This window comes from Sus scrofa, chromosome 12, assembly GCF_054392235.1.
Source record: "Sus scrofa isolate SSC_HxYL_T2T_F1_AM1 chromosome 12, Sscrofa_HxYL_maternal_Yorkshire_Landrace_v2.0, whole genome shotgun sequence".
Classification (NCBI taxonomy): domain Eukaryota; kingdom Metazoa; phylum Chordata; class Mammalia; order Artiodactyla; family Suidae; genus Sus; species Sus scrofa.
Window position 1 is genome coordinate 51713919 of NC_139394.1, and position 21878 is coordinate 51735796.

The 21878-nt window shown below is 53.7% G+C and overlaps 1 protein-coding gene across 44 annotated transcripts in view; it reads left to right on the forward strand.

The window, feature by feature from the left end:
* RPH3AL (rabphilin 3A like (without C2 domains)) overlaps positions 1–21878 on the forward strand; it is a 171775-nt gene that overhangs the window by 75432 nt on the left and 74465 nt on the right. For 23 of the 44 annotated variants that reach the window (XR_014821588.1, XR_014821589.1, XM_084985604.1 and 20 more), the window contains 2 exons: positions 4502–4645; positions 8203–8332. Coding sequence is in view for 39 of the 44 variants with exons in the window: in XM_084985604.1 (XP_084841730.1) it covers positions 4502–4645; positions 8203–8332 (274 nt within the window). In the remaining 5 variants the exon portion in view is untranslated. Of the gene's footprint in view, positions 1–374; positions 560–2602; positions 2767–3086; positions 3428–4501; positions 4646–8202; positions 8333–21878 lie in introns of those variants that run through there. The other 21 variants (XM_084985583.1, XM_084985582.1, XM_084985599.1 and 18 more) reach the window with 7 other exon arrangements.

Consider the following 21878-nt stretch of genomic DNA (forward strand, 5'->3'; position numbering starts at 1 on the left):
TTTGCAATTAGGTGTTGCGAGCCTGCGGGGGACAGAGCTGAAACAGCAGAGGAGGATAGAAAAATGAATCCCACATGCGCCCAAAGAGCAGAGTCCTGCCTGATTTGCAGAGATCTTTGCATCACAATTCATCTGTCCCCCTCCCCAGGATGGTTGTGCTCTTTTCTCTCCCATGCAGCCCCTGCCAGGGCGAGACTAGGGGTGAAACCGTCCCCCACCCCACCCCCGGCACCAGGTGAACTGATGTGGCCTCTGTGGCTGGATGTGAGGAGCCGGTGGTGGGGCGCGGGGGTGGGGGGTGCTGTGCTCTTGCAGGAGGGCCCTTGACGCCTGGTGACAGCCTTCCCTTCTCCCCAACCTTGTCTCATGTGCAGCAGCAGCCAGAAGCTATTGTAGCACCTCTTAGAAGAGCAAATGCTTTTATCTTCTCCCCGGGGTGTGCTGCCTTGTACTGCCGGGCTCCCGAACAGGAGAGAGCTACACATCCCCGCCGCCAGGCTCTGTGCCCCCGGGATTCTTCCCAGGCCGGGGGGCGTTACTCTCCCTGGCTCCGGCTCAGGTGTGTCCTCTCGTCCTTCAGGCACCATCACACATTTTCTAAACCCCTACTGTGTGCCAGGACGGTTGCCCCGCAGTGAACAAGACCGATATGGTCCTTTGTCTCATGGCACTGATGGGGGAGGAACGGGCATTACCCATGTGCTGCTGCTTTGCCAGTGGAAACAGGCATTCGGATGAAGGGGCGGCCAACTTAATCTGGCGGTTGGGGGAGGCTTTCCTGAGAGTGCGATGCTTGTGTCAATTCCTAGAGGAGGGGTGAATATTGGATGGACATATGGGGAAGAGCATCTAGGCAGAAGGAACAGCATGTGCAGAGGTCCTGAGGTCGAAGGAACGTGGCACGTAGAAGACTCGGCAGGAGGCGGGTGTGGCTTGAACGCAGAGAGTGAGGGGCAAGTGGCAGGGAAGGAAGATGGAGAGGTGAGGCTGGATGGAGAGATGGGGCAGCGCTTGGTCCTTGGGGCTCACATTCTAAAGAGGGAGACAGGAGATCCCACCTTGCCTCGCAGTAATGTTTAGGTCTAGTGGTGAAGCTCTGCCTGGGCCTTAGGGAACGCCCAGAATGGACTCAGCCCATCTTGGAGGGGATCAAGGGAAAGCCATCTGTTGAGAGCCTGTCTAAAAGATGTGTGAAAAAATACAAGTGAGGAGTTCCCTGGTGGCTCAGTGGGTTAAGGATCCAACATTGTCGCTGCTATGGCATGGGTTCAGTCCCTGGCCCTGGAACATCTGTATACTCTGGGTGCAGCCATAACAAATAGGAGTAAGCCAGCAGAAAGGGAGAGGGGCAGGCACGGGTGGCAGGCAGGGCCTGAGTAAAGGCCTGGAGGTGGCATGAAGCCCAGAGCACCAGGGAATCCGGGGCGGCTGTTGGTGATGCGCACTGTGCAAGGCCAGCCAGGCCCAGAAGACGATACCCCGTAGTCCAGGAGAGGGTAGCTGGCGCACAGGCGGGCACTGGCTTCTTCCCTGAGGTTTGCAGCCCCATCCACATCCGGCAGCCTTGAGTTGGCCTCCCTGGCTGTGTGGAGGGCACTGCAGTGGGCACGAGGTTTGGTGGCAGCTGTGACTATAGGTGGGAGTCGGGGCCTGAGCCTGGAAAGGAGGACCAGTGGGAGGACGTGGACCGTCGGGGCTTGTGGGCGAGATGGAGGCAGAAAAGAAGGCTCAGAGGTACCCCCAGGGGGAGCCTGGCATGGCTCTTGGCAGCCACTGGATGTGGGCTCCCCAGACTCAGGGGCCCACCGACCTCCACTTGTCTTTGGAAGGCCACCTAACCACGCTTTGCCTCTTTCCTCCTCTGAGAGCTGGGGAGGCTGCCTTGCAGGGTGACGGGGTTGGGGGAAGGGGGTGTCCCGCAGCGCCCCAGGCTGTGTGGCCCCGTGCCTTCCCACCTCTGTCCCTCAGCCTGCCTTTTTCCCATGCTGGGGGGTGCCCCTGAGCTTGGGGGTTCTGGCCCAGGAGAGTGTCCTGGCCAGTTCCTGACCACCTGAGTCCCTGAAATGTTCAAATGGAGAAAACCAGCAGTTGGGGTGGGGTGGGTCCCTTTTCAAGACCTAAATCCCCCGAGTTCACTCAGCCCGCGGAGGAAAGGCGGGCGTGTGCACCTGCCCACTCCTTGGCCTGGGGGCCTCTCTTCCTCTCTCTGCCCCATTCCCCTTCTTTGCTTTCCCAGCTCTGTGAGGGTCCCTTGAAAAAGTGTTAGTCCAGGGCAAGATTTTTTTTTTTTTAATTGTAGAGTATAGTTGATTTACAGTCTTATATTAGTTTCAGGTATAAAACAGTGATGCAACATTTTTATAGATTACATTCCAATTAAAGTTATGAAATATTGGCTAGATTCCCTGTGTGGTACACTCTATCCTTGTAGCTTATTTATTTGATACATAGTAGTTTGTACCAAGGCATTTTTTTATTTTTTATTTTTATTTTTTATTATTATTATTATTTTTTGTCTTTTTGCCTTTTACTAAAGCCGCTTCTGCGGCATATGGAGCTTCCCAGGCTAGGGGTTGAATCAGAGCTGTATCCTCCAGCCCACTCCAGAGCCACAGCAACGCAGGATCCGAGCTGTGTCTGCAACCTACACCACAGCTCACGGCAATGCTGGATCCTTAACCCACTGAGCAAGGGTGGGGATCGAACCCGCAATCATGGTTCCTAGTTGGACTCAGTTAACCACTGCACCACAACGGGAACTCCAAGGTACTTTTTTAAATTCGGGGAATAAGCAGTCTAGAGGTCTAGACCACCAAATGTAGCACCTGACTTTGTAGTAATGTGTCGCCTTTGCATTTGCAAGGTCCTTTGCCTGCATGCCAACTCCCTGCTCTCATTGGGGGAACTCCTATTCATCCTGCAAAACCCAGTGCAAATGCTGCCTTTGGCTGAGCTGCCCCTGATGGTCCCACCCCAAATCATTATGAATATATCATCACTGACACTTATTAAGCAGTTGGGCGTTTGCTGCATACAAAGCACTGTATACACGTGTCCTCATTTCATCTTCCCGGCATCCCTTAAAGAGACAGGAAATCAAGGATGGGCAGCTGCTCGAAGGGACAGAACTGTAAGATCAGAGACCATCCGTTGGACTTCAGAACCTGAGTCCTTCACCTCACCCAGCCTGGGATGGCTTGCTCTCCACTCCCAGAGGAGGACGTGCTTTCTAGCTCTCTTAACTTCTACGGTGTCGGCAACGCAGGTTGGCTGCAGTAGCTGGACAGGGCGGGGATGCGATCCGCAGCGGGTCAGGGAACCCCTCGGAAGGCGGCCGCATCCTCATCCCCCTGCCTGGTGTCCGGCACCCCCGTCTCTTGCCTGCCGCCGCTTCCTTGGGGGAGCCACTCGAGAACCACACCCCCAGGTTAGCCCCCTTATATATACGACCTCCTGATGCCCACCTGCATGGCCTGCCAGCAGCCTGTCCCGGCCCCTAACGAGCTTGGCATCCCAGTGGAGGCTCAATACCTATGTGTCGAATGAATTGCTCTCAAAATTTTTCGGTAAATAAATATTTGAATAATTGGTTGGGCATCCGTCTCCCCGAGAATGTTGTAGTTCTTGAGGGCAATGACCTTGCCGTCTTACCCAGCTCTGGGTGCCCAGTACTTGGCCCAGAGCATCTGGGAGAAGGTGGGCCTCAGGGCAGGGAGGCGGAGCTGGTCCCCTGCCCCCACTCTCCCCCTGTTTGAGTTTTTCTGTTTAGCTTGGGGCCCTGTTGGGGGAGACGGCTGAACCCTCTGAGACCCCAGCCCGCCTCACCACCTGCCTCTCCTCTTGGGCAGCTGTTGCCCTCCTGCCCCGGAACCCTCCTGTTTCCAAAATGCTGTGTGAATCTCCTTTTATCCTCAGCATTCTTTTTTTCTTTTGGTCTTTTTGTTTTTTAGGGCCACACCCGAGGCATATGGAGGTTCCCAGGCTATGGGTCAAATTGGAGCTACAGCTGCCAGCCGACACCACAGCCAGAGCAATGTTGGATTCTAGCCACTTCTGTGACCCACACCACGGCTCACAGCAACGCAGGTCCTTAATCCACTGAGTGAGGCCAGAAATCGAACCTGTGTTCTCATGGATACTAGTCAGGTTCTGAACCCTCTGACGCACAACGGGAACTCCCATGTCTCGCTTTCTTGTACGACTCAGATCCGAGTGTTTCTTCTTCTCCTGCTCATCTTCATGCTCCTCCCTCGAAACCTCCTGCTCTGTAGCCGCAGCCTTCTGCCCACCCCTGCTCCCCCCACCGCCCCGAGGTGCTGCTCTCCCTGGGGGACCCAGTAGCTGGCAGGTGGTGGAGGCGGCATGTGGAGGCTGGTGTCCGAACCCCTTGCCCCCGACACACACACAGCGTTCGGGGGGTGGGGGGGCGCTTTGCAGGGGGGGCGGCGGCTGGCTGGGTTTGCATGGGGCGGCCTCGAGGCCTGTGTTGCTCTCTCTCGAGGCTGCAGACGGGCTGGTCTGTGCACACCTACCAGACAGAGAAGCAGAGGAAGAGCCAGTGCCTCAGCCCGGCCGAGGTGGAGGCCATCCTGCAGGTCATCCAGAGGGCCGAGCGGCTCGACGTCCTGGAGCAGCAGAGAATCGGGTGAGCGCTGCACCCAGGATGCGACGGGGGCGGCGGCGGGGGGGGGGGGGGGGGCTGGAGAGGGGAGCAGAGGCGTTTAGTGCCAGATCCACGGGCTGGGAGTCTGGGGCCCTGGGTCCTCAGGCTGCCTTCTCACCGGGGGTGCGTCAGCTCTGTCTGAACACCCCTGGAGTGGAGACTTGTCAGCCAGTGGAAGCCTCCGTGTCCCCCTCTGTAAGATGGGGACAGCGGCTGACATGTGGGCCCCGGGCTGTGGGGAGGATGAAGGAGCCTGGGGCCCGCATCAGGGTCTCTTCTGCTCTGCTCATGCCAGGGCCCACTGTGGTTCGGCCAAGGGAGGGATTTAGTGGAGGCTGAACCATGGATGGTTCCTGAAAGACCACCAGAGCCGCTCTCCTGCTGCTTCCGAACTCTCCTGGCTCCCGGCATCCAGAGCTGCCGCCTACACAGGCCTCAGTTTCGTCCTGTCTTTTTTGTTTGCTTGTTTAATTACAGGAGCAATTCATACTTCCTAGACAGCCTGAAAAGCACGGGCAGACACAAGCAGGGAAACAGAGAGGCAGGGCACCGGCAGGAATTAATTTGATTCTGGACTCCTGGCTCTTTTTCTATTAATCTTTCTCTATTAAATATACGATCGTTTTAAAAAGTCTGACATTGCAGGAATGCACAGTTCTAGGAAGTGAAAGCACCGCTGTTGTCCAAATATTGTTGTTTGTGCCTCAATAATACTGACGTCTGACGACTCTTTCATTACCGAAAGGGTTATGAATGGTATCAGTTGTAAATTGGATACCGACGGCAAGGTCATTGCCCTCAAGACCTATCAGACGGACGAGCTGTCTTTTGCTCTGTCTCCCCACGTGTCTGACTGGGCCCCCCCACTCCTCTAGCAGCCCCAGAGGCTCCGTAGATCTCTGGTGTGCCTGTGCTGATAATCAGCGGGCAGCGCTGCATCCCTCAGGCACCCTAGGGGGTGGGCGTATTGAGAGCCCCTGGGGGGTGTGCCCCTGGGCTCCCCGAAGCTGTGGGAAGCATTTGTGGCCCCTTTGCCTTCCCTGCGCCACTTACCTCGTCGGGCCCCTCCGTGAGCGCTGGGTTTGCCTGGGGCAGGATGACCCAGGAGGCGGCACCTCGGGTTCATCATCTCGGAGGGAGGAGGTGCATTCTGTGTGTTTCCATGACGTGGAAGACACAGAGATGTACCCATAGGGGTCCCCCAAGAGCAAGCGGGTGGGTCCAGGGCCAAAGCTGGGTTTGCTCCAGGGACCCTGTGGGTCCCTGGCAGAGGGACAGTGACCCCTGTAGAGTCAGGAGTGCCTGCCAGAGGGCATGTAGGTGGGGAAAACCTCAGTTCCCAGTCTGCCTTCTCTCAGCCCCCAAGGTGGGGCCTGATCACCCTTTGGGAGATACTAGGGTTGCCTTGAGACTTGGGGTGGGGGGCGGCTGGGGGTGTCCTGGGCTCCACCTCTGAGGAGCTGTGTGATGGTGGGCAAGTGACTTCACATCCAGGAGCCTCAGTCTTTTCATCTTTAAAATGGGAGGAGGAGTTGCTGTTGTGGCTCAGCAGTAACAAACCCAACTAGTATCTGTAAGGACACGGGTTTGATCCCTGGCCTTGCTCCATGGGTTAAGGATCCAGCATTGCTGTGAGCTGTGGTGTGGGTTGCAGATGCAGCTCAGATCTGGCGTGGCTGTGGCTGTGGGGTAGGCCAGTGACTACAGCTCCGATTGGATCCTTAGCCTGGGCACCTCCATATGCTGCACCCATGGCCCTAAAATAAATAAATAAATAAACGAAGTGGGAGGAAATGGCATCCGCCTTGGTGGGAAGTTGTGACGGTGAGAGGCAGTCAGGTACCCACACCCTCCACCCTGTTCCTTGATTTGTTGCCGAGAGTCCCTTGGACACTGGAGACAGTGGGCGATGACACAGGTGCCCGCTGTGCTGCGGACGTGGTCGTGCGTTGTTACAGGCTGTCATGAAACCGAGGTCCCAGTGGGCTCAGGGGCCATGGGACTTGAGGAAAGGCACTGGTCCAGGGCTCAGCAGGATTCAGGGAATGCTCCTGGACCTCGGCATCAGAGGTTCAAAGAGGACCTCTCTCTGCCTCCAGCTTCTCCATCCACCCTGTTGCTTAAACCAAAAGCCTCTACTCCATCCTGGATCTTTCTGTCACCTCCCCTCACCCCAGATCCACTGCCGCTGCTTCTGAAAGCAGGTCCCAGTCTCCGCCCCGCTTCCCTGGACCCCACCCCCCCGCCCCCACTGGCGTCCTCACCTGGCTCCCCCCGTAATCCCAGCTTTCCACAGCAGCTGGAGTGCACTTTAAGAAATGTCACTTGGGGGTTCCTGCTGTGGTGCAACGGGATCAGTGGCATCTCTGCAGTGCCAGGACACATGTTCGATCCCTAGCCCGGCACAGTGGGTTAAAGGATTCGGTGTTGCCGCCCCTGCAGCTCAGATCTGATCCCTGGCCCAGGAACTCCATATGCCATGGGGTGGCCAAAAAAGGCAAATAAAAGAAAATAAAACGTAAGCAGTATGCTACAAGGAGTTCCCGCTGTGGCTCAGCGGAAACAAACCCAACTAATATCCACGAGGACACAGGTTCAATCCTTGGCCTTGCTCAGTGGGTTGAGGATCCAGTGTTACCATGAGCTGTGGTGTAGGTCACAGAATCAGCTCAGATCTGGCGTGGCTGTGGCTGTGGTGGAGGCCTGCAGCTTCAACTCTGATTCAACCCCTAGCCTGGGACCTTCCATATGTGTGGCCCTAAAGAGACCAAAGGGATTGGGGGGGAAAGAAGAAGAAGAAGAAGAAGAAGAAATATGCTTCAGGAAAAACAGTGACTATAAAGGAAGTTAGAAAATATTTTTTTACAATGTCACTTGGATCAAATCACTCTTCCACCTAGATTTCTCTAGTGTGTTTGAATTTATCCTAAAAATAATCCAAACCATTTTATGATTTACCAACCCCATGTCCTGCTCACCCCTCCAGTCCCCCTTATCCAGTAGCCCACAAGGCGTCAGCCCCCCCCCCCCCCCCGCCAGCCTTTCTCAGGGGCGGGACCCTCCTCCTCCTCGCACTCACCATCCCCTCTGCCCGGGATGCTCCTCCAGCTCTTCACATTTGGTCCTTGTCACCTTTGGCTCTCTGTGCAAATGCTCTCCAGCCTTCCCTGATCCCCATCTAGCACGCCCTGTCCCCCTCGGTCTGCCTCCCACCCCCACTTATGTTTTTCCGTAACACCTCCCCACTTCTGAATTCGCTCTGCCTGTTTATGGATTTTATCCCTTTATGGAGCCAAAGTTCCTTGAGAGCAGGGCCTGTGTCCATCTCCGGCCTCTTTGCTTCTATGTTCCCAGTGTCCGGCCTCCCCTTGGTGCCCGGTTAATGGCTGGGGAGTGAATGAATGATTAGAAGTCAGCCAGGGGAAGGAGTGGGGCAGGGGACGGTACCCCAGCTGGGGGACCAGCCCCCGGGGCATGGTTTGGTGTTGGTCGGGTTGGAGTCCGGAAGCAGCTCTCTCTGACCCTGTCCTGTGCTGCAGGCGGCTGGTGGAGCGTCTGGAGACCATGAGGCACGGTGTGATGGGGAATGGCCTCTCCCAGTGTCTGCTCTGTGGGGAGGTGCTGGGCTTCCTGGGCAGCTCATCGGTGTTCTGCAAAGACTGCAGGAAGGTAAGGCCCTGCTCTGGCTCCCCAGCCTGGACCCGCCCTGCTGCCCTGTGGTCTTGCATCCTGGTTCCCAAGAGTGATTGTGTGTGTGTGTGTGTGTGTGTGTGTGTGTGTACGTACATACAGGTGTGCACACCACATGATATCCTATGCTTCTTGGCAAGGATGGGGGCCTGAAGGTCAAATGGCCTGGCTTCTAGGACCAGCTCTGGGGAGTGGACCTATGGGTCACATAGCCCTGAGTGTGAATTCAGCTTGTTGGAAATGAAGATAACTCTGGCTCGGGTCATCCGTGTGGGAAAGTGCGACCCGTGGGCAGGGAGACATCTCGACAAGGCTCTTTACTTGTGCAGAAGGGCGCGGGTCCTCCAAAAAGCACGCGCCGAACAAAGGACCCTCCCCCGTTTATCCCTAAGGCAGGTGATGTACCTGTCCCCTTCCCATGGGTTGGGTCAGGGCACACATTCTTCCCGGTCGGCTGATCGACACAAATTGTTGCTGGGAGAAGAGGGAAAGAGGAAGGGGTCGCAGGGGATGTCTTGGCCGAAACCGGAGCCAAATGGAGTCACCAAGATTTCCTTTGATAGAAGAGACATGATGTCACTTTCCACAGCTCTTCTGCTACATGACCTCAAAAAATTGTTTGCTGTGTCAAGCTTCACCTTCCTCATCTATGAAATAGGGACAATGATAATGAAATAGGGATAATATGTACCTTAGAGAATTATGAGGATGAAGCTTTATATGCATAGCTCTTAAAACCTTGTCTGTCACATAAGTACTCAACAAGTGTTATTAGTTGTTATTAAATAAATACTCTCCTCAGGGCCAAACAATTTACTGGGATTACATTGCCTATTCTCATGGGCTGCTCTCTTGAGCCCTGGTCACTCACAAGAGAATGGTCTTTGCAGCAAGGTCATATGGATTTGCTCCTTTTCTTATACTCCACTGACAGTTCTAAATTGTGCCACATATTGAAATTGTTTCATATTGAGTCCATGTCTTCTTAAAGTAACTTTTGGTTTTTCCTGGAGTTTCCAATTGCCTTTCTTTTCTTATTGACCAAAGAATAATGGGCCTTCCAATCCTCAAGATTACTTAGCATCTGAATTTTATTCTTTTACACAAAGCCTACTTTTTTGTCCCCCTGCCAGAAACTCTTCTAGATTCTTGTTCTCTTATTCTCGCTCCAGCCTACAGTAGTTGCTGCATAGCTGTCTTCATGGGACTTCCCTTTACTGCCCTCTTAGGTTAGAGACACGGGTCCCAAGATACTATAACTTCTTTTTTCACCCTAGTTTTACTGGAGCCCATCTTCAAGTATCTTCCATGTGCCAGTCATGGAGTTATTGTGGTGAACAAAACAGAGAAAGAGCTTTCTTTCTTAAGGTTGCATTGGGTGAGGGAATCAAAAACAAGCCATCATCAAATAGATAAGAAAATGTCAGGAAGAAATAAATTCTGCGAAGTAACAGGGGATAGGAGACTGGGGGTGGGGCGTTACGAGTTGCGAGGACTGTGAAATACAGGACAGTCAAAGAAGTAAACATGGACGTGGCAACACAGAAGCCATTGGCAGTCTTGACAAGGGTGTTTTCAGTGATGTTCAAAAGCTGGATGAAAGAACCAAGATGCAAAAAAGTGAATGTACCAAATGCATAGGGGGAAAAGCCAAGATTTCAGCTAAGGTCGTTTTCCCTCTGTCCTGTCACATGTTGTGACCTGGACTGAGGAGTGTAGATTAACTGGTGGGGGGTCCCAAGAACAGTGGAGGTGTGGCAGGGGCCTGAGTATCAGGGAGGGGGTGGGCCCTTGGATGCCACTCTTCCTTAAGCCCCCAGAGGCCTGGACTAGATAGATTCCAGTGCAGGTGCTGGGCGCCGGGACTCAGGCGTGTCTGGCTCCCTCCCAGCACCTGGGCAGGTGGGGTCTATTGTGTGTCTTCTGCTGGGAGAACAAAGCCCACCAGTCTATTTCCTCCCTCTGCCCCTCCAGCCCAGGACTGCTATAAATGTCTAGCTTTGTGGGACCATGAAGTGGGCATCAAAGTCTTGCATCCTTCCCCTGGAAAAATCCGAGGCCTCTGCTGCAGAGGCAGGCTGCCGGCCCTGGTTGCTGAAGGGTTAATGCCAGCTGCCTCTTGCAGAGCCATTTCCTAGGCAACAGGGGCAGTCCCCGGGGAGGACCTCAGTGTGGAGAGGTGGGGGTGCTCCTCCAGACACTCTCACCCTCACCCCATGGTACCCGGAGCGCAGGGCTGGTCTGAGGGTATTTCCATTTGGATTTGTTCCTATTTTGCAGCAGGTTGAGGACTTGGTCCCGGCTTGGACGGCGAGATGAGGAGTTTGGTTTGGAGAGGACTTGTTCCTGGGTGAAAGTGGGAGGAGAGGGTGCCAGTTGGGGCCACAGCTGAATGATGAGCACTTGGAAGGTTTGCTTTGTCCTTGAGAAGATGGTGTCATCCTGTGACTCATAAATAGTAGGGGGCCTACTGTGTGCAGGCCCCATTCTGGGTGTCAGTGATACCCTGAGCAAGATAAAGTCCTTGCTCTCAGGGAGATTGTTTTCCAGGCATGGGAGAAGACAGACAATAAACAAATAAATATAAAATAATGTTAAGAGTCCCCTGGTGGCCTAGTGGTTAAGGATCTGGCATTTTTACTGCTGTAGTACAGGTTTGACCCCTGGCCTGGGAACTTCTGCACACTGCAGGTGTAGCCAAAACTTTTTAAAAATTAAATAAAAAAAATTTTTTTAGGACCACGCCTGCAGCATATGGAAGTTCTCAGGCTAGGGGTCAAATTGGAGCTGCAGCTGCCGACCTAGCCACAGCAACTCGGGATTCAAGCCATCTCTGCAACATACACCACAGCTCACGGCAATGCCAGATTCTTAACCCACTGAGTGAGGCCCGCATCCCCATGGATACTAGTTGGGTTTGTTACATGGATCGAACCCGCATCCCCATGGATACTAGTTGGGTTTGTTACATGATGGGAACTCCTAAAATTTTTTAAATAAAATAATGTTGAGTGAACTGAGGACTCTGTGGTGGATGAAAACAAACTGATTCAATAGAATGTAACTGGAAGGGCCTCTCTGAACTCAGGCCTGAGCGCAAGCAGGAGCCGGACCGGCAAAGATCCAGGTGGAAGAGCGTTGTGGGCAGAGGGATCAGCAGACATGAAGGCCCTGAGGCAGAAACTGGCTGGGCATGTGCAAGGAACTAATGAGGAGAAATGGGGCGGAGAGTATAGGAGGTTGGCACCGATCACCCAGGGCTTTGTAAGTCAAAGCTCTCAGGAGTTGAGATTTGATTCGAAGTTGGATGGGATGCCCGTGGAGCGGTTTAAGCAGGGATGTAATGTGATCTGATTTGTGTCCTTAAGAGATGAGCCCAGCTCCTGTCTGGCCAGGGCTCTACATGGGGACATAGAGTGAAAGCGGGAGATGTGTCAGGTGACAATGGCTGTCATTGGGAGATGACAAGGTTGGGGACAAGACAGCATAGGAACGGGGGTCACATGCTAAGAGAATCAGGCAGATGAGGAGGGATTAGAGCGGGCACTAGAGGGCGCTAGACTGCACATGGTCCAGAGCCAGAGGCTACTTGGTCCTGCACGGGAGGGGGCAGAGGTCAGCAAGCGCTGTTCCCATGCAGACGGACCTGGGTTGTGGTCCCAGCTCAGCTGCAGTGCAGTGACCTTGTACAAGTCACTTAACCTCTCTGGGCCGCTCTTTCGTCCCCTGTAAATGGGGTGATAAAACCACATCATCTTCGAGTGGGTGTGAGGTGTGAGTGAGCTAATGCAGGGAAGCCCTTGGGGTCAGATCCACGGCAGACCCTCAGTAAAGGGACCCTGTAGTTATTATCGCTATTATTTTATTCATTCCCTTTGAGGTCCTAGCTCTTCAGACTTCCCAAGGGTTAGACAAAGAATGGAACTGACCTCACAGGGGTCTCAGAAGAGGTTTGGTGAAGTCCCGTGGATCAGTCAGCTCTGGCTGCCGTAACGGATCAGCCCACCCTCGCCCACTTCAATGACAAATTGGTTGCTCACGGTTCTGGAGACGGGGAAGTTCAAGGTCGATGTGCCGGCCAGTTCAGTTTCTGGTGAGGGCTCTCTTCCTGCCTTGAAGACGGCCACCTTTGCTCTGTGTCCCCACATGGTGGAGACCGCGCTGGCCTCTCTCCTGCTTTACACCAGGATACCAGTCCTGTTGGATCAGGACGCATGACCTTCATTTAACCTTAAGTACCTGGTAAAGACCCTCTCTCCAGATACAGTCACGCTGGGGATGGGCTTCAGCCGAAGAATGTTGATGGCACACAATTCAGCCCTTAGCATCCTGCATTCTCCTTGTTAGAAGTCGTGTTTCCTTGGAGTTCCCGTCGTGGCGCAGCGGAAACGAATCTGACCAGGAACCATGAGGTGTGGGTTTGATCCTTGGCCTTGTTCAGTGAGTTAAGGGTCTGGCGTTGCCGTGAGCTGTGGGGTAGGCTGGCAGCTGTAGCTCTGAGTCACCCCCTAGCCTGGGAACCTCCATATGCCGCAAGTGCGGCCCTAAAAAGCAAAAAAAAAAAAAAAAAAAAAATCATGTTTCCTTGAACTGAATGCTGGAGTTCCCACAGTTAGTCCCATATATATATATGTAGTAATTTACATAGAAGCCTCTGGAAGCTTCTGTAGCTCTCCTGCACCAGATGTCTTAAGCAGGGAAACCAAACTCCTTGATTTCTGTGCAAGTTTCTCACGTGACCCTAACACTCGATCGCTAATATTCAGCCTGTTCTGGGCTAGTTCTGGGTTCGGGGTATCCGAAAGGTGTCCAGAACGGTCACCCCCCTCAGGTCGTCATGGTCAAGGTGGGCAGACGATGCTCTAGAATGATGCTGACAATGGCTGGGACCAACATGTCCAGGACCGAGAAGGATCAGGAGGGCTGCCTGGAGGAGCCGGCTCCTGAAGGGTGGGCAGGTCTCTGAGAGGCTGAGAGCAGTATGAAGGGCATTCCAGGGAGGGGAGAGCAGCATGGCCAGGGCACGTGGCTGGACGTGTTCTGGGCACGTGCCCGACTGAGGATGCAGACCCTGAGGGCAGGAAGGACACCCCGGGCCACTCAGCCAGCGGGTGGTCACTGAGGAGCCGGGTCCCTGGAGAATCAGGAGGGAGGCCCCGACTTAGCCTCAGAGTCCCCCCTGCAAAGTTTTCGCCCTCGCTGAGGCTCCCCGGCACCTGCGAGAGGAGGACAATGTCATCCATTCACTCTCTCACCAAATCTTTATTGTACGCCTACCGTGCAGGCACGGGGGCTGCAGAGTAAAGACGCACAGATGCCTCCCCTCTGGGCGGCAGCTGTTAAATGACTGTGGGTCGTTGATTACACATGGGGTTGGGGTTACAGAGGCAGCCCTGGGGGTGCTGAGAGAGCTCGAACAAGGTACTGGCCTAACTGGGGGTACTCCAGGCTCACTCATTTCTGGGATGCCTTCTTGTTTATTTCTCTCTACCTCCCCACTGTTTGCAATGGCCAGCAGCTCTGGGTCCCAGGAGATATGTGGGCAGGGGGCCAGCTGCAGAGAAGGGATCCTGGGGAGAGCTCTGACATGGGAAGTGCCCAGGTCAAGGCCTGGGGGGCAGGTGCTCAGGTGCCCCTGGCCACACGGAGCCGTTCCCAGCAAGAGCCCTGGCAGCGTTCAGCAGCCACAAGCTAGTGAGCATACAGGTGGAACTAAGGCTGCTGGTCCTCGGAGCAGCGCCCCCTCTCATTGGGCCTGCATGCCAGGCTGCCTGCTCTCATTATCAGGAGGCTGTGGTGGGGAGGGAGAGGGGCCGGCTGGCTAATTAGAGAGGCCTGGCCCTCCTAATTGCTTAGGCCTGGAGTCCACCAGCTTTCAGTTTAATTGAGCGTCTGGCTTCATCAGTGATGGAGAGAGAGAGTAGGCAGGGCTGCAGGAGAGCCTGCCTGGGCCCAGGATGGCGTGGTCCCTGTGCAGGGGAAGCAATCAGCTTTTTCTCTGGTCTTGGCTAACATGTGCTCCACGGTGTGGGAGCAGAGGTTCGCCCACCACGGGAGCTGATGATCTCGGTAAAGTGTGCTGAGACCTGGTGAAAGAGAAAGAGGCCGCCCCTCCGTTCGCCCTAAGCCTTTAGGGGATGTCCAACTGGGAGTTGGGGGGGGCAGGCACCCCCACCTGGGATGGGGGGCGGCCACTGCCAGGCCAGACTCTGGTCCCTGTCCCCCACCCTGCTCAAGGCTCTGAGGAGGTGTGTCCCGCCGAGGTCAGCCCAGACCACACAGCAGGCAGCACGCCTGGGCCACTAATCCCCTGGCCAGGGCCTCACCCTCGTGAAGGCTCATTGAACGTGAATCACCCCCCAAAGGCCCACCTCCCAATACCACCACGTTGAGGGTTAGGACTCCGGTGAGGGGACACAGACACTCCGTGCATGAATAGGAACCTGCCACGCTCCTGGGATCCTGATCCTCCTTGGGTTTGAAAACATTTGCACCCCCAGGCCTGGCTCAGGGCAGGGGCGAATGACCACTGGTGACCGTGCCTCCCCTCCGCCCGTCTCGCCCCCGCTGCCCTCCCCACGCCTCCCCCACACCACACCCCCCCACCCCTCCACTGAGAGTCCCTGGCATCCTCGCTCGGGCCAGCCTCGCTAACTCTTCCCAGTGGGGCACGCGGCGGCCACTGTCTTGCCTGGTGCTCTTCCTTAGAGGGTGTAGATCCCTTGCACAAAACGCATCCTTTTTGGTCCTTAGGACAAAGCCACAGGGAAGCAGGGCAGGCGAGGCTGTTCCCCAGCCACAGGTGGAGAATGGGGCCCCGTTGAGGAGGTGTGGCCTGCTCGGGTCCCCTACCAGGGAGTCGGGAGCTGGGTCCCCGAGGGAGAGTTGCTTTGCCGTGCTGCCCCTGCATCCCTTCAGACCAAAGCATTCCCATCTCGTGCTTCCCTTCCTTGGAGAAACAAGGATATCTTTCTAAAGAACACAGGAGAAGAAGCATCACACTCAATAGTTAAATGTTGAAAACTTGTCTCATAAAGTCTGAAATAAAATCTGCGTATCTTGGGAGTTCCCATTGCGGCTCATCGGTAATGAACCCAACTAGTATCTATGAGGAGGCAGGTTCCATCCCTGGCCTCGCTCAGTGGGTTAAGGATCCGGCATTGTCGTGAGCCGTGGTGTAGGTCGCAGATGCAGCTCAGATCTGGTGTGGCTGTAGCTGTGGTGTAGGCTGGCAGCTCTAGCTCTGATTTGACCCCTAGCCTGGGAACCTCCATATGCCGCAGGTGCGGCCCTAAAAAGACACACACACACACAAGTTCTATGTATCTTTACCACTTCTCTCCAACATTGTACTGGAGGCCTAACCAGTGCAATCAGGCAAGAAAAAGAAATGTATGGCTGGAAAGGACTGGAAAAGAATAGCTGAGACTGTCATTATCCATGAAAACATGATTCTATAGCTAGAAAATCTGAAAGACTCTAAATATCAGTGGATCGTGTTAGTTGGCGAATTTAGCAAAGTGGTTGTATCCGAGTTTAATATATAGACATGAAAATCAGAGCAGGCGTTTCCACTGTGGTGCAACGGGATTGGCTGCGTCTCTGGAGCGCTAGGATGCAGGTTTGACCTCTAGCTGGGCCCAGTGGGTTAATGATCCAGCATTGCCACAGCACACTGCAGTTGCAGCTGGGATATGATCCCGGGCCCAGGAGCTCCTTACACCGCAGGGTGGCTGGAGAAGAAAAAAGAAAAAGGAAATCAGTACAGACATGATACCTTGGAGATACCGTGGGTTTGGTCCCAGGCCACTGCAGTAAAGCAAATATTGCAATACAGCAAGTCACATGGATGTTTTGGTTTCCTGGTGCATATAAAAGTTATACTTACACTTTACTATAGGCTATTAACTGTGCAATACATAGCATTACGTCTAAAAAAAAAATCAGTGTACATAACTTAACTTTAAAATGCTCTGTTGCTGAAAGATGCTAACCATTGTCTAAGTCTTCAGCCCGGTGGATTGCTGGTGGAGTCTCGCTCAGTGCGGATGGCTGCTAACTCATCAGGATGTTGGTTGTTGCACACTGGGGTGGCTGTAATAATTTCCTAGAATAAGACGACAGGGATTTTTGCCGCAGTGATTGATTCTTCCTTTCGTGAACCGTTTCTCTGTGGCGCGCACTGCTGTTTGATAGGATTTTACCCCTCATAGAACTTCTTTTAAAATTGGGGTCAGTCCTCTCAAACTCTGCTCCTACTGTATCAACTAAGTTTATGGCATATTCTAAATGCTTTGTTGTCCTTGCACCAGTCTTCACGGCATCCTCCCCAGGAGTAGACTGCATCTCAAGAAACCACTTTCTTAGCTCATCCGTAAGAAGCACCTCCTTACGCATGTTTGATCATGAGATTGCAGCAGTTCAGTCACGTCTGCAAGGTCCGCTTCTAATTCTAGTTCTGCTGCTGCTTCTGCCACATCTGCAGTGACTTCGCCCACTGAAGTCTTGAACTCCTCAAAGTCACCCATGAGGCTTGGAGTCAACTTCTTCCAGATTCCTCTTAATGTTGATATTTTGACCTCTTTCCATGAATCATGAATGTTTCTTTTTTCTTTCTTTTTTGTCTTTTTTTTTTCCTAGGGGTGCACCCTCGGCATATGGAGGTTCCCAGGCTAGGGGTTGAATCAGAGCTATAGCCACCAGCCTACAGCACAGCCACAGCAATGTGGGATCCGAGCCACGTCTGCAACCTGCACCACAGCTCATGGCAACACTGGATCCTTAACCCACTGAGCGAGGCCAGGGATGGAACCCACAACCTTGTGGTTCCTTGTTGGATTCGTTTTTCACTGAGCCACAAGGGAAACTCTGAATCATGAATGTTCTTAATGGCCTCTGAAAGGTGAATCCTTTCCAGAAGGTTTTCCATTGACTTTGCCCAGATCCATCAGAGGAATCACCACCTATGGCAGCTATAGCCTTATGAAATATGTTTTTTAAATAATAAGACTTGAGGAGTTCCTGTTGTGGCTCAACAGTAATGAACCCAACTAGTATCTATGAGGGTGCAGGTTCCACCCCTGGCCTCGCTCAGTGGGTTAAGGATCCGGTGTTGCCATGAGATGTGGCATAAGTCGCAGTTGGAACTCGGATCTGGCGTTGCTGTGGCTGTGGTGTAGGCCTGCCACTGTAGCTCTGATTAGACCCCTAGCCTGGGAACCTCCGTATACCATGGGTACAGCCCTAAAAAGACAAAATAAATAAATAAAATAATAAGACTTGAAAGTCAAAATTATCCATGATCCATGGGCTGCAGAATGAATGCTGGTGAGCAGACCTGAAAACTGCATTGGTCTCCTTGTCCATTAGAGCCTTTGGGTGACCAGCTGCGTTGTCAGCAAGCAGTCATATTTTGAAAAGAATGTTTTCTTTCTTTCTTTTTTTTTTTTTCGGGGTTGTAGTTCTCAACAGTAGGCTTAAAATGTTGAGTAAACCATGTTGTATGCAGATGCGCTGTCATCCGGGCTTTGCTGTTCCCTTTCTAGAGCACAGAGTAGATTTAGCAGGATTCTGAAGGGCCCTAGGACTTCAGAATAATAAGTGAGCCCTGGCTTCAACTGAAAGCTGCATGAGCCCCTGATAAGAGGGTCAGCCTGTCCTTTGAAGCCTTGAAGCCAGGCATTGACTTCTCCTCTCTGGCTATGGCATCTACTTTCCAACAGAAGCCTGTTTCAACTACACCGAAAATCTCATGTTGGCGTATCCGTTATGACTCAGCGGTAACAAACCCAACTAGTATCCATAGGACGTGGGTTCTATCCCTGGCCTCACTCAGTGGGTTAAGGATCCAGCATTGCCATGAGCTGTGGTGCAGGTCACAGATGCAGCTCAGATGCCGCATTGCTTTGGTTGTGGTGTAGGCCGGCAGCTACAGCTCAGATTCGACCCCTAGCCTGGGAACCTCCACACGCTGCAGGTGCGGCCCTAAAGAGACAAAAAGAAAGAAAGAAAGAAAAAGTCCAGTTTGTGACAAAGGGATCATGAATTCGCAGTGGGGAAGAATGGTCTTTTGCATAAATAATTCAAGGTCATTTGGACACGCACATGGACAAAAACGGATCTTGACTTTGACCTCATACTAGGCACAAAAATCAATTACAGATTGATTTTAGATTTACATAGGAAAGGTAAAATAATATTTTGGAGGATAAATGAGTAAACCAACAAATATCAAAGAACACAGAGGTCCCATTTAAGGTGAAGCAGCGGCAGATGTGAGGACCCCAGCTGCAGCCAGATGCCCAACCTGGAACACCCCTCCCTGCTCCCCTGCCCAGTGCCAGCAGTGGCCCCCGCCTGCCCTCACCTCCACGGGGGGAACGGCTCTTCTACCTACTTTCTCAAGATCTTCAGAAGCAGCCTGAATGTTCCCAGGATGTTCCCAGGGCAAAAGTTAGGCACCTAGGGCTGCGCCGAGTCTACTCAAGGGGCCCAGGGCCTGTGGGGGCACTTTTACCTCGTTGGGAGCCGACTCAGTTCCGGGCCTGTCCTTGCAAATGAAATTGAATTTCATGAAGGGCTTATCTTTCTGCAGAATTTTTGATCCATTTATTATACAGGGTTTTTTTTTTTTTTTTTGGTTTTGGGTTTTTTGTTTTGTTTTGTTTTGTTTTGGTCTTTTTAGGGCCACATTTGTGGCCTATGGAAAATTCCCAGGCCTATGCCACAGCCATAGCAACGCCAAGTCCAAGCCGCATCTGCAACCTACACCGCAGCTCACAGCAATGCCAGATCCTTAAGCCACTGAGTGAGGAGGCCAGGGACGGACCCCACATCCTCATGGATACTAGTCAAGCTCATCTCCACTGAGCCACGACAGGAACTCCTCATTCTGCAGCATTTTATTGGCTCCCGACTCTGTGCCAGGCTCTGGAGATACCCAAATGAACCAGGTAGGAGGAAGCCCTGCCCTTATACCATCACTCGTCGTAATATGAGCTTGCGCTGCTCTCACTGTGCGAGACACTATCCTGGGGACTTTTCACATTATTACCTCCTCCAGTCCTGCTACAAACCCTCTGGGCTCAGCATCTTTATCATTCCCCTTTTACAGATGGGGAGACTGAGGCTCAGAGTGGCTAAGTACCTTTCCCAAGACCACCCAGCTAGTCCGTCATAGAGGCAGGATTTGATCCCAAGCAGTCCGGTTCTGAGCATCCTCTCCATTAACCACTGTGTTCCTTCGCCCCCATGGAGCTTCTGGCCGAGAAAGATGAGATGGACCAGACCAAGTAAAGACACCTAATTCTAGAACGTGATAGGCAGAGACATCAAAACTGGGTGTGGGGGAGTTCCCTGGTGGTCTGGTGGTTAGGTCCCTGTGCTTCCACCACTGCAGCCCGGGTTCAGTCCCTGGTCTGGGAACCAAGATCTCACATCATGCTGAGGCCTCCCACTGCCCCAGAAAAAAAACCCAAACTGAGGGGGGGGGGGCTCTAACAACCAGTGGGAAGGGAGTGGGAAGGCAGTCATTTGGCGGGGGCGGGGATGCACAGCCTGGGCCTCTATGAAGAGGTGACATTTGAACTGAGACTGGGATGAGAAGGGGTCGGATCTGGCAGGAAGTATCCCAGGCAGAGGGAACGGGGGCCTGGAGGAGGCTCAGGGTAGGAAAGAGCACAGCGCAGAAAGGAGGCCGGTGCGGAGGGGGCGGGGGAGGGCATGGCCCCCCCCAAATGACCTTTCACAGCTTTGCAGCCTGGCGCTCGCTGGGCCAGGTGGTGGGGACCGCCCCCCCCTGCTCCTTGGATTGACTTGAGTTCTCCCCACATCAGAGGCCATTTTTAAAAGTATTTTTTGACTTGTGGCAAAATGTACCTAACATTTAACCATTTTCATCATTTTGGAGTATGCGGTTCAGGGGCGTTAGGTACATTCATTGCGGTGCGGCCGTCACCACCAGCATCTCCAGAACTTTCTCGTCCTGCGCAGCTGGAACCCGGACCCATAACTCAGTGACTCCCCACTCCCACCCACCCCAGCCCCTGGCACCCCGGTTCAACTTTCTGTCTCTGTGCCTTTGGCTACTCTTGGTACCTCGTAGGAGCCAGTCGTGCAATATCTGTCTTTTTGTGACTGGCTTCTGTCAATGTCAGGTCTGCCAGGCCCGTCCCCGTGGTAGCGTGCGTGAGAACTGCCTTCCTTTTTAAGGCTAAATAATCCTACTGGGTGTGTAACGCATCTTGCCGATCCATTCGTCTGTCCGCGAACACGTGGGTCGCTTCTGCATTTTAGCGCTTGTGAATTGTGCTGCTGTGACGGTGCAGGTCCCTCTGAGACTCCGCTTTCAGTTCTTGCAGGTGTAGACCCAGGAGTGGGGCAGATTGCTGGATCATGGGGTGATTCTGTTGCATTTTCCGAGGACCCGTCATACTTTTTTCCCCAGCAGGTGCATCATTTTACAATCCCACCAAGAGTGCGCCAAGGTTGGGAGCGGGCATTGTTCTGCAGGGCTTCGCTCTCAAATGGGGGTGCAGTGAAAGCCGTCTCTGTCCCCTCCTCCCTTTCCAAGCCTAGTGCTCCGTGCCTCTGTCCCTCGGGCGCAGCCACAAAAGCAGCCGCCTCCTTGAGCAACAGCCACTTTGTCTGAGCTGCCTCCACATGGGCCCTGCAATGTCCTTTCTGCTCCTCGACCTAATTCAGATACAGAAGACGTGTGTTGGTGCCTCATTACGAAGATGGATTTTTCATTCAGCTACTGATGTTACCTAAATTCCCGGAAAAAGTCACTTAATTCGTCTGCCCCGAGGGCCCGCTCCGGCTGCTTGGCAGGAATTGACTTGGCTGCTGTTGCCGGGATCCGAGGATCGGACCCGACACCGCGCAGCATCTTGGAACATCTGCCTCGCTCTGGAGTCTGACGAGCAGGATGTCTCCATCAAGGCGTGATTCTTTCTTGCTGCCCTGGTGCCCGCGCCGTGGCTTTCCCTCCCTGACAGCGGCTTCTTTCTTGCCACTTTGTGTGGTTCAGAGCCCTTTCTGGTACCGGTTCTGACACTGACCTTCAGCACAGGGTCGTTAGGACCGAGGCAGGGGTCGGGGGAGGCTCCCGGAGTCTCCTGGAGAGGCCAGCGTCATAGTCATTGGCCTCCTGGAGACCCTGCTCTCCAGGAGCTCACTGGTGGTGACAGATAATGCTGTGACAAGTGCTGTAGACACAGATGGCATGGAGTGATCCCAGAATGGAGGGGTGGCAGGGCTGGCACCTGGGAGGTGCTGGAGGCTGCAGAATGGAGCTCACTTTAGCTGAGCCTGGAAGGGTGGATCCCCAGGTGCCAGGGTGGCATGGGGGGCATTTCAGGAGAAAGGGTGGCAGAGGCAGTGCAAGGACCGGTGGGCATTTGGCAGAGCTGGTGGATGTGGGGCAAGGAGCAGGAAAGGGGGTGACGGCACGAGGCAAGTTGAGGGAGGGGAGAATGGAGCGAGGATCCTGAAGGGGCCCTGGGTGCCAGGCTGTTGGCAGCAG